We start from the raw sequence: 13,164 nt of genomic DNA on the forward strand, positions 1-13,164 counted from the left end.
TCAGGGGTCCCCGGTTCCCATGTGGGTGGGTGCTAGCTTTATACTTTGCAGACAATGTCCCTTTAAAAAGCCCCACGTCTGGGAAGCCCATTAGATGTGCATATAAAATTTCCCCCGTGATTAATAGTTGATGAAGCAGGGTTGTTTGGAGGGTACTACCAACATGTGGCCGGCAGGGCTCCTCCTCTGCAATCTCACGTTACACTCCATAAACTTGCCACTCTTTCCCACCTATATGTTTGAAAAGGAGGAGGTCCCACTTGTCAAGAATGCCTTAGAAGAGTTGTGAAAACAGCCAGCCCGAGAAGGGGAGTCCTGCAGTTGCGGATGCAGCCACAGGCCACTCAGATCAGTCAGGGGGAGAGAGGGTGTGTGTGTCAGCGCAAGGCAAAGGGGGAAAGTGTGTCAGGACCAGAGGCTCCGAAGGACGTCACGCACGCACTCCCAGAGAGAGGGGGAAACACGCTGTCACAGGAAGGTGTCTTTCCTCACGCGCTCGGGACGGTGGAAGAGTGTCTGCAGCCTCTGACAGCAGTGAGTATTCCAAGTATTCCAGCGGTGGACGCCGTGAGACAATGATGTGCTGTTAGCCTGCAGAACTGGATGTTTCTCAAAAGTGACAGAGATTCCCAGGTCTAACTTTACTCCCTGAGAGGGGCGTTTGAAAATTCCCTCAACAAGGAACAAGACTCGTCGTAAGACTTTGTCGAAGAGTGCGTGAAGTGTTTTTCTGCATCACCAATGGATCAGCCAGCCAGCAGCTGCATGCGGAGCGCCCACCCCGGCAGCCCCATCTGGGGCTGCATGAGGAACCCTCACTCAGGGGTGCCGGGAGCCAATCTGCAGTCGCCCTACCAGCAGGGCCCGTTCTCCCTGCACCAGAAGCCCGAGTTCCTGGCCTACACGGACTTCTCCGGCTCCTGCCTGGTGCCGACCGCGCCGCACGCCGCCTACCCCCGCGACGACAGACTGTACCAGGAGAGCCAGGGGGGCTACCAGAGAGCCGACTGGCAGTTCAACCCCTGTGAGACGCGGGTGAGGGCGCCCGAGGCCTGCCCGCCCGTCGCCACGCCTGCGGTGGTGGGCGGCGGTGGGAGCGGAGGGCCCGAGCTGGACAGTGTAGGGGGAGACAGGCTGCCAGGAGCTGTGCCCGGGTGCCTGGAGGGAGAGTACTCACCCCAGAGCGTGGCGTCGGCCGACTCGGACAAGAAGAGCTCCAACAAGAGGAAGAGAGATGTCTCAGGTGAGCCAGGGCGTCAGCTGGGGTTGTCTGGTCTATAGCAGGGGGGGGGGGGGAAGAGCATCACATCCAACAACCACTAACACAATGCACATTTGGGAGTATTAGAAAGGATAGTGGACATTCCCATTTTTTCTACAGTCCACTGGTGAATAGCGGTGGTGGAAATATAGAGAAATGATGGAGAGGAAACATGGAAATGTTCCCAAGAATCGGCTCAACTCTAGATCTGGGAAACTTTTTCCTAATTTAATTGGATTAAAAATGGGGGAAAAAAAGAGGGATTCCCATTATTATTCATATTATTCGCAACTACAGACTCATGCACGGCCACAGTTGCTCCATTGAAATGTTAACTGTGTCAAGGTTAAGGATTTCTTCCCTGGCACTGACACAGATCCTCGCTCTATTTCCTCAACGAATCGGTCTGGAAGCAGCAGCCTCACCAGATCGCTATGCGAAAGGTGAGCGGGTGACGAGACTTTTGTGTTCGACACGCACACTTTCAGTAGCAGTTGCATCCTCTTATTGTTCAGAAAAAAGGCCGAAATGATTAACGGGGCATCCGAAGGTTTCATTGCGCTCATGCATCCGTTGGAAATAGACCATTGTTGTTTTTTTTACAGTGCGGCCACATTCAAAAAAACATGACATCAGTTATTTGTTGGGAAAAGTGTTAGGAGGCATCACAGGTGCTTCGGACTGTATTTATTGAGACTCAAAAGTATAATTAATACATAATTGCAGTCAATTATTGTTCATTTTATAACCCTTAATTCTAAAAAAGGAAACAGATTTGAGTTTTGATCGTATATTTGATGATAATATTCAGATTGCAAGTTATTTCCACCATGTTTTGCCACAAAAGAATGAGTATGGACGTCCTCACATGTGATAAGAATCATGTTGTTAAGCCCTTAAATCAGATTGTTGGATGGTTTTGGATGACAGTACAATAACACATGCCATATATCATATTTCAGTCTTGCTGATAAGTAACCGGTGTCTACGGTACGACAGCGCAATTCCTAAAAGTAAATCATATTGAGAGCAAAAGCATCGAGGATTTAAAAGTGAGTATTTTTAAGTCAAAAGTTTTAAGTCACTGAACTTCAGACTGACAAATTTAAATTATAAAACAACGTCCAACACATCTTTACATTTCACGCCATTTCATCAGAGACTCTCATATGTACGTTTGGTAAGATCTGTAATCTGTGAACTCCCTTTCCCCATAGCAAGAAACGTTTACAGCTAATGGTGAAATCTGTAGTAAAACTTCAGGGGGCATGAGATATTAACTGTGCATATGTTAAGTCAGAATGATACGGATCCATATTTAAAAGTACTGAATGTTTACTTGAGAACCACTCGGAGCGTTAGATGGGTGGAGTTTGCTCCGTCATAAGAGTCCAGATGTTTTACGACTGGACGTAACAAAGCATATCTGATTATGAAGAGCGCAAATAATTTAATTTTTTTTAAAAGTACATTACCAGTGTCGGCAGCAGAGGGTTTGTGGGGGGAGAGCAGACCCCCTACTCCCCCACCCCCACCCCCTCCTCATCCCTTCCTTACCTTATTGTAACCTCCTCTCACTTCACTGAAAACATGCCAGACCACGTCTGGTAAAATCACTTGCCCGTGAGCCCACTTTTTTTTTTGCATTCTTATCCATTGACATTTTCCTGTCGTTAAGCCGTAACACAATCTCCCACTGAGTGCATGCAACATGTCTGACCACTGCATCAGCTCTTGGGTTTTTTAAAAAAGTTTTTTTTTAGAAAAGAGCCTTTCAGTCGTGCATTGACGAGCTGGTAGAGCATATATTAGGAAAATGTCCTGAAGGCATTTGTGCTGCTGCTGTACGGTCTGCGTGTATCTGTGTGTGTGTGTGTGTGTGTGTGTGTGTGTGTGTGTGTGTGTACATGCACATATGGTGTACACTTATGAAAATGTGGTGCCGTCACAGAGACGTGTCCAAAGTACATATACTCCAGTGCAATATCAGAAAATCTAGCAACGGAATTGTTTTTTTATCATCATGCATATTATTAGAATTATGAATATAAGCATTTCTTATAATCCCATTTTCTGTAATAGCCGATAAACTTATCAACGTGATTTGCGCTGATTTCTCACATCTCACTTAGCAGATTATAGACACGTAATAAACAGTTTACAACACATTACAGTGTAGCTGTGAACAATTAGCCTTTTTCCAAATTCCCATTACTTTGCCTCACGCATTTTAATTGTTCACACATAAACGGTAAGATCGTATACAACTCCCCTAATGTTGAATAAAAGCAGAATAAGAAAAGCCGATGAATAAACCTTTACACTGTGAACAACGTACAGATCATCACTCAGCCGCGGTTTAAAGGTCTTAATCAATGTGTTCATCACGTACAGTTTGTCATCGAGCGAGCGTTATTATTTTCCACACACACATACATGATAAAGAGTTAGAAAGTTTCTCATATTCATTAGTTGAACGCCGCCTCCTAAACAAGTGGTCTCTAATAAAAGGGAACTAATTCACTGTGAAATCCTGCCTCCGACTTCTGCACACACACACAAATCACGCGATCAATCACACGTGTCATTTTCTTCGCCTTTGGGGTGTTTTGCTTTCCAGCAATTTGTTAATTTACCATTCGGACAAACCACGCCATCCGCACCAAATGCCGTTTGTCCGCGGGAGCCCCGCTGGGGCGCAGGGGCCTTTCTCCCTGGAAAGTTTACGGCCCCTGGCTGTGCAGGATATTTATGGGGGGCCTGTTTAGTGAGAGCCAGTTTGTGCCGCGCCAGGTGTTCAGTCTACAAAAGCTCAAGCGGCTTGGCGCCGCTCCAGACCAGAACCTGGCGAGGCCGGGCGGGCGGGCGGGCGGGCGGGCAGGCAGCGCCGGCACACTCAGAGCGGCGGCGTGCCATCAATGACGTTCAAACCGCAATGCGATGGGGGGCGGGGGGTTTTTGTACCTTTTTTCCAGGCAGGACACATGCGCACTCGCGCTGCACATTACACATCACTCACGTCCCGGGCTGCCCACTCACATCTGGACCAGGTGGTGCAGTCCAGTCCACTCTCTGGGCCCGGTGCGAGCCAAGCGTCTCACTCGGACAAATTAGAGCCATTTTTCTGGAGGTTACATCAGCTGCCGCGGCGTCGCTACCGATGCACAATTATTGCAGAACAAAAAGAAATACCAATTCCCTTTGAGGCACGAGAGGAGGTTTCGCTGAAAGTTGAATAGTCTCGCTTTCATTTATTTATTTATTTTTTTAAACGCCGGGAAACGAGGTTTACAATTCTGCCATGTCCCGGGGGAAATATCTATAAATCTTTACCAGTAAAAGACAAATCCCCATGTCGTATGAAAGCTTTTATGATATGGACCCTGCTGCCACTTTCATAGAGATATCTCGAGCTGCTGCTTTTTTCCTTTTCCTGATGCATTTGCTGTCATAGAGATGAGTTAATGTGAAATTTCCCCTGAGTGCTCCGCTAGGAAATCTCACACACACTCCCACACACACACACACACACACACACACACACACACACACACTCTCAGACCTGGACACATCCGCACCTTTGTTCTTTTGTTGGAGGCTTTAACGATGTTCCGCTGCATTCCTCCCCTAACTCAGTCCCTCTGCGGTGGGTTTGGTGGCCCCTGCCCTGCGCCGACACTTTCCCACACGCACCGCGAACGACATGTGCAAACGCACGAAGTTGTGGCTCTACGTTTAGGTTTGTCACGAGCGGGACCAAATACCTGCAGAAATGTACATACATGCACATACGTACGCACCGGATACAGGTGGACAGGACTCGTGAGCTCACGTCCGGGTGGTCTCTGTGTAAAAGGGCCGGCTTTTTGGTGTTTACTATACGAGGGCCCCCCCACAAAAGAGTCTTTGAGGTTTTGGTTTGTTGGTTGAAAAAGTCTTTAAGGTGTTTTGATAGTCAACGAGGGGCTGGTCCCCGAATAGCTGGACAGATGATTCAAATCAAATTAGCCGTGAATAAAAAAAAAATTCAAAAGCAGCTTCTCAGGGTCAAGTGGTGCAATAAGATCAACTGGATGCATGAGAGGAGAGAGGAGATTTATCAGCCTTTGTGTTGATTTCTGCTGTATTTTCAACGAATGTGGTGCAAAGGAATGTGTTCAAAATGTAAAGTGCATTTTCTAGCATTTAGCCTTGAGGGAAGTAGAAAAACAGGCGCGCACCTCACGACGTATGAAACGCATCCATCTCCCTCTCTCTCGCTCTCCAGATATCCAGGAGTCCAGTTTTAAGGTGGACTCCAGCTGCAAGGCCCGGAAAGAGCGCACGGCGTTCACCAAGGAGCAGCTGAGGGAGCTGGAGGCCGAGTTCACCCACCACAACTACCTGACCAGGCTCCGCCGCTACGAGATCGCCGTCAACCTGGACCTCACCGAGAGACAGGTACGGCGTGCGGGCCGCTCGCCAACCCCCCTCCCCCCTGCTCCCACGGGCTTTTCTCCAGCAGGAGGACGGACAATGATTATCATTCCACAGTAACTGCGCGTCTATGTGTGTTCGAACATCTGCGATATGGAAGAAGAAGAAAAAAAGGATGAGAAAACAGCAGTTTCATACCGGAAAATCCTGCCAAAAATACAAGATCTCACAGGAAGATGTGTGCTGCAAATACTAAAAGATTTCGGCAGAAATAATCAGTGAGCACAATTACATGCCGACGCTTTATTCTACTGTTCGTGCCCATTAAAATTTTAGCAGATGAATTCAAAAGTGGAACAAAAAAGATAAAACGTCTTCCAATCATCATGACTTTTTGAAGTGATTTCTTAAAATGGCTCTTCATCCACTCCAGTATAATAGTAATAATAATAATAAGGAATTCACAGTCCATCCATAGTCGCATGTAAATTACAATGAGCCGTTTTTTCCAGAACACTTTTCGTCCTGCGGTGGCGGCGGGACGACATGCAGCTTTAATGAGTGGGCGGCAGCTCCAGACCTGATGAAATCGGCCGAACATGTGTCGATGCTGCTGGACGCAACCCCAGTCTGTCTGTCAGGCCCCAGTGTCCCGGCTCCTCCTAACGAGGCCGCGGTGCCACAGTGACCACACGTACGGCCGTCTGCTGCTAAATCTATTTCCCAGACACACACACACACACACACACACACACACACACACACACGCGCAGAGGCCCCGGCTCCATCCTCGCTCAGAGCTCCCACTGCAACTTGCCGGCGTTTTCCGGCTCATCCTACACGCTTTGGCGCGCTGCCGTCCTCTCAATCAGTCACGTCGAGCGGAGGAGCTTTCGGACGCGAGGAGGCTGCAGGATGTGGGAACAGATTGATCCGGGGGCTCGGAGATGATGCAGGGGAGTCGGACGGGGGAGTCGGGTCGGCGAAAAAAAACCCTCCCTGACCTCAGATGTTCGGCTCAAACTGCGCGCAGATTGGATCGAGTCATGAGCTGCTCCAGTCGTCTTATTATAGGAGTGTTTTTTTAAAAACTTCACATTTTGTGACTATACAAACCGCATGAATCCCAACAACGTCAACTTCTCTGAGCAGAAAAAAAAGAGGCTTGAGCTTTGTCTCGTTGCATTGTGACGTAATCCAACAGGTTTTTGTCTCATAGCTTATATTTTGGTTATTGACAACAAATCCCATACAAGGACAAAGGCAATAACTAAGATACGATACGATACGATACGATACGATACGATACATAAGATAAGATAAGATAAGATAAGATAAGATAAGATACGATACATAAGATAAGATAAGATAAGATAAGATAAGATACGATACATAAGATAAGATAAGATAAGATACGATAAGATAAGATAAGATAAGATAAGATACGATAAGATAAGATAAGATACGATAAGATACGATAAGATAAGATAAGATAAGATACGATAAGATACGATACATAAGATAAGATAAGATAAGATACGATACACAAGATAAGATAAGATAAGATAAGATACGATACATAAGATAAGATAAGATAAGATACGATACGAAATTCACTTGTTACAGCAGCAAGAGTCGATAAAAATAGGGGGAAAAAACTATAAAACTCTATATACATTTTGTACAAGAGTGCAAGTATTGCCTTGTGACTGAAGGCTAAAATGTGCAGTGGTTAGGATTGAATAAAAGTACGACTAATTTGTACAGTGCAGTAAAAAATGATATATAATATAATATAATTATAATATATTTTTTTAGATTAAAAGAAATATCTTCAGAAGGAATCTTTGTATCACAGACGCATCAGGGATGTGGAGAGACGGACTAATGCGTTGTTGTTTCTGGAGAATATTCTGTCGGCCCATAAGTGACCATTCAATCGTCACTGCACAGCTGCAATATCCCCCAAAAATGTCGAGTATCCATCGGCTATAGCACGATGGACGTAGTGGATGTCTTCGTGTGGGGCAGTAGCTGCTGGGACTTGTGCGGGCGTCATACCCCACAGCTCCTGCAGTCCGTCACCATCCTTAACAAGTGTGTAACATCTTGACGGATGATCGCGCGTCACAGATTCAACCGCAGTTGGGGGTTTGTTTTTGCCCCCATTGTCTTCCTCTGCCGCCTTTTCCCCTGGAATTTGCCCGACTCCCGGGAACAAGTGCACGCTTGCCGCCGCCCTCGGCCCCCGGGGGGCGGTTGATGCACGACACACTGGTTTCAGCGTCGGCGCGCTTTGGTGATTCGGACGACCGCCACCCGGGGGCGTGCGAGCAAACTCGCCGCCCCGCGTTCGCTGACATCCCGGCGGGGCGACTCACCGTCCGCGCGATGCGCTCTCCGAGAGCCGGAGCCCGGAGCTTTTCGCACCGACCCTTTTCGTGCAACTTTTGCGAGGACAAGCGGAAAGAGGCGAGCCAGTTCATGTAGTGCAAGTGCGCTGGGAGATTTGTGGGGGATTACTTTGTCTACTTTTCTGCTGACTGTGTTGTAAATTTTGATATGAAAAAAAAAATTGCAAAACGCAGAAGAAAAGCCACAGTGATCCTGTTACAGGTTCAAATGTGGTGAAGAGCACATTATGCACCGTGTCTGTGTGTGTTATACAGTACAGATACTTTAGATTATTTAGTATTTATCTCTTGCTTTAACTGTAACAGATAAGTTGGACTTCAACTATAGTGCTTCATGAATCGGATGATTCTTTTCTCAACTAATTGCTCAATCAATTGGTTGATTTACAGATTATTTTCTTTTTTTCTTCACAAGCTTGTGTTGTCCAAAAATCTAAAGATGTTCAGTTTACTATCATAGAAGACGCAGAAAACCAGCAATCTGAGGATAGAACCTGGGAATGTTTTGCTTAGATTATTGAAATAGTTTCAGAAGTAGGAGTAAGAGGACTTTTATGTAATGATTTATTGGAAGATCCTCTCTTATTCGATTGCACTTCTTCTCAGCAGCTTAAGGAACCAAACCGAACAACCAAATAAACACCTGATGACTAGGGACCAGCTCCAGTTCTTTAAAATGATCAAAATCATCAATTAAATTATGAAAAATAAAAAGTTTCAGCCGCCTGAGCTCTGGCTGAGTCGACTTGGAACGATGCACGAGCATCAATGTGGACAATCTAGCGCCATGGAAACAAAAAGTGACACACTGGACGTGAAAAGTTCAGTAAAACATCGTTCCTATTAGCACTAATTTGAATTAAAAGCCGCGCTCACTTCCTCGTTCGGCGCTCGCAGGAGCAGCAGCAGCGTGATTAATGTGCAAACCTTCGCCCGCCCACTCGCTGTGCGTTCAAGACAACTTGGAGAAACAAAGTCCAACTCATTTAAAATGAATTGAGCGGTTGTCCAACTCGGAATTACAGGTCGGAAAAGTGTGGGGACAGATACGGGAACTACGGGGGGACGCGTCCCCCACGTACCCCTTGTCAGCTACGCCCCTGGAAATTGTCTCAGTCGATATTAAATTACTGCAAATGGGGGAACACCAGGGGGTCAACTGAATTAATTCAAATGTATTACACTAATTTTCTCCTTGCATCCTGATGAGGCTGCACAATGAAACTGTTCCCGTTGAAATCAGGAAGTCGGATTGAATTGAATTTGTCTCAGCCTCGCCTCGTGTTTTCTCTGCCGTAGGTGAAAGTGTGGTTCCAGAACCGGAGGATGAAGTGGAAGAGGGTGAAAGGAGGACAGTCGGCCTCCCCGAACGACCTGGAGAACGACGACATAGACTCCGCCGCCTCGCCCAGCTCTGAATGAACGAGGCGTTACGGAGAAAAGAAGAAAGACGGAAAGGAGAATCGCCGTGTGACACACAGAGAGAGGGAGAGAGAGAGAGAGAGAGAGAGAGAGAGAGAGAGAGAGAGACACTGGGGTCAACTGGACACAGACAGCAGCACAATGCAACTTTGTTTTCTTTTTCTCTTTTTTTCAGAAAGCTGCAAGAATCAAATAAACCTAGAGACTCTCTTTGTTTTTAATTATTGTAATTATTATTATTCCCAGGAAGAAATCACTGAGCATCTCCTTTTGCTGTAATTTGTTGTAAATAGTTGATTTTTTTTTTTTTTTTGCTGTCCACAATGAACTGCAATCTCTCCGACGCGGCGTTATCGATGAATACGGTTATTTGAGGCCTCCTCTTGTTGCAGGAAGAGGATGCTCGACGGTCATTGTCGATCAGTGACACAGTCCCACGGCGGTGGCTTGTCACAGTCGTGATGTGATTGTGTGTGAGGGGCATCAACGTCGGTTCCAATATTGTAATCATGGCCTTCGACGCTTGACTTCAACCACCTGGGAGAACTCAGACTGCACAAGTGTTGCCAAGCCACAAGTGCCTCCGAATCTGATTCTGTTTTGTTTTTTTTCTTTTCCTAGAATATAGTGTGTTTTTTTCTGTCAAGCATTTTTTTTATTTTTTTTTTTACTCTTCTTGTTTTATTTTATTTTATACATTTTGAATGTTATTGATAAAACACAGATGTTGCCTGTTTCTGCAAATAGAATAAATCATCTGCTGCAAAAAGGGGCAAAATACCTTGATCATTTCTTCCACGCGATCGGACAGTTGGTCGGCCGTTGGTTCTCGGCTCGTGGCTTCATCCGACCGCGCTCGCTCAGACCAAATAACTGAGGAGACGTTTGCCTTTGACGTGGGCAGCCGACGTTAAAGGCAAACGTCTCCTCAGTGCACTTGCGTGTCCCTTTGAGCATGCAACAGCCTTTTGGCCTCCCACAGCTGAGATGCAGGGATTCAGTCGGGCCGGGTGTTCTGCCGATGGACGGATATTTCCGCAGTAGCCATGATTAATAACGGAGACGTGAGCCTCTTGTGCCGGAGCCAGAAAAATGGCGACAGGGAAAAAAAACGACCACGAAAAAGGGGACAAGCATGAAAGCAGCTGGTGCAGCGGTACGGGCTCGCTGCAAGACGACTACAGCTGCTCTCAGACATGTCCATTTTCCGAAGGGGCCGCGTGTGAGAACGCAAATGTCCGCAAATGGCATTTTCCTGCCGGCCCCATTGTCAAAATGTCCGGAAAATGTCGGGCCGAGCCGGCCTGGCGCCGCCCCTCGCCCGAATCTTCTGGAAATGTTCCTGCTGTTGTGGACGTGTCTGGGTCCTGTTGCGTTCCTCATATTGGACGGTAAACTCAGGAGAACGTCCGGACCCAATGTTCCGCAGTTCATGTCTGAAATCAGCTTCAGAGATATAAACTGATCACGGCAATTATTAAAACTGCACATAATATTTAATGTAATATTTTTTATGTTAATGGGTCACCTGACTCTGCAGAACCATTTGGGTTCATTCTCATCACTCTCCTCTTATCTAATTTGTGTTTCATAATTAATTAATTTAATTATGAATATTAGTTTAACTGTTCATAGCAACCACAAAGGTAAGACCACCATGGGCGCATACATATCACTCGAATTGTGTGTATTATTTTTATAGAGGTGAAATTACTTCCTTTTGTACATCTTTGGAAATCCACATGAACGACCATGTGTACATGCGACCACACACACGAAACGCCGCGGTGAAAACTATCCGACCTACGGCGTCGCCTTCCCTCTGGCTCTCTTTGAAGCACAGCCATCGATCAACCGGCCAACGTCCCAAACTCCCAGACGAGTTCCGACTCAGCGACCGTGAGCAATGTTCCGTCGTCTCCGCGTCATCCTGCTCCTTCCTTCATTTAAAGAGAAAGAACCTTCCAAAACCGAAAATACTTTAGTCATACAGTATACTTCATAACTCTCGAGGCCAAGGTCCCCTCTTGGCCCCGGGGCCCTGGGCATGTGCCCACCTCGCCCAGTGAGTCAATGCGTCATCGGCCGACTGACTGACGGACGGGACACGTGCCAATGATCGGTCCTCCGGGTGAAAATCAGCCAAACGTGAGCATGATGTCAGACGCAATAATGAAAAGGAAATCCATCCTGATAATAAGACGTTAAGGAGCATTTATGTTTTATGCCGGCACCTCCTGGGCACCGTCCTCCCAGGTGCCGTGAAACCGTTCCCCGGTTCACTGAACTCTTCCTGCAGGAGCGAGCTCCACTCAAAATCCCTTCCCCGATGGTGGCATGATTATCTTCATTAATATCTCATACTGGGGGTCGGATGTCCCCGAGGTCGGATCGGAAACCCGCTCTCATCGACGCCCCCACCTGCAGATCCTGTCTACAGCGGGTTTATAATCCCCAAGAATGTTTTCACAGTGGCAAGTGGTCTCGCGTAGACCCGACACTGATCACTGCGACTGGTCTGAAGTGACCTGACAAGCGCTAACACAGCCCTAAGTAGATGTGAGAGAGTGTGTGTGTGTGTGTGTGTGTTCGGCCATCACTGTCATTGCAGTCGGCGCACAAAGAGCCATTAACTTGACAAGGTGGAGTCATGGGCTCCGAGCGCTGAATTTTTTTGGCCCCAGCACACTATTTTTAACGGAAGCATCTGGATGGGGCCAATTTGATCTCAACCTGAGTGGAACCTAGACAAACCCACGCACGGGGCCCCCAGGACCAGAGGGGGGGGGGGAGAAAAGGGCTTACTGGCTGACCACTTGCGTATGATGGAAAAGGGAAATAATAGGTGGGTATGGGTGAAAAGACGGCTTCTCAAGTACAGGATGTTGTTGTAGCAGGTAGCCAGTCATCCAATTTCCTGCTTCCCTAAGAAAACAAGAGCTTGAGCATAGGAGTCCCCAGACTTACAATAGTGGGCCTATGCTCAGACTCCGGCCAACCAAACAAAGCCTTCAGAGGTTACTGCCCTTTCTGCTGGTCTGCAGGGACCGGGGCTGGCGGGAGGGTGGTATGCCTGACACACACACACACACACACACACACACACACACACACACACACACACACACGCAGAGATTCAGGGGGTCAAGTGTTACTGTACGTCTGACCCCGCTGGGCCCCCGCTGCAGCTGCCGGGGTAGGAATGACTCCGAGACGATGCCGTGCCCGTTTTCCCCCTCGCTCAGCCTCTATTAAGGTCTATTATTGTATTAGTAGTAATAGTAGTCAAAATAAACCATGTCCAATTGTAATGATAGTATTAATATCAGCAGTGTAAACTAATGAAACTGGAATGTTGTTCTTTCACCATAGTGGTTCCTTTTTAAAGGCGCAGGGGGTGGCCAAATTTATGGATTAGATTTAATTGGGTGGTGTTGTGATTGTGGGATGTAAACGCTCGCCAGAAACACCCAAGAAGACAGAAAATGTAGGTTCTGTTTTCACTGATCTGTAGGAAAGTGAGTTGAGCGTATTTTCTTACATCGGCAAAAGTCTCTTTTTTTCTTCCTTTAAATAAATGGGTTCGTCGTGGAGACACACGCTCCGAATCTCAGGATGGACGCGGTCCCAGCGACATCTCCTCGGCCCGTG

General features: G+C 47.1%; 1 protein-coding gene across 1 annotated transcript; it reads left to right on the forward strand.

Moving 5' to 3' along the window:
* Positions 1-276: 276 nt before the first annotated feature.
* meox1 (mesenchyme homeobox 1) lies at positions 277-10,285 on the forward strand. The gene is made up of 3 exons (XM_035612404.2): positions 277-1,243; positions 5,529-5,701; positions 9,391-10,285. Exons 1-3 carry the CDS (start codon positions 742-744, stop codon positions 9,511-9,513), a joined length of 798 nt encoding a protein of 265 aa, XP_035468297.1. The 5' UTR covers positions 277-741; the 3' UTR covers positions 9,514-10,285.
* The last annotated feature ends 2,879 nt before the right edge of the window (positions 10,286-13,164 follow it).

This window comes from Scophthalmus maximus, chromosome 16 (genome assembly GCF_022379125.1).
Source record: "Scophthalmus maximus strain ysfricsl-2021 chromosome 16, ASM2237912v1, whole genome shotgun sequence".
Lineage (NCBI taxonomy): Eukaryota > Metazoa > Chordata > Actinopteri > Pleuronectiformes > Scophthalmidae > Scophthalmus > Scophthalmus maximus.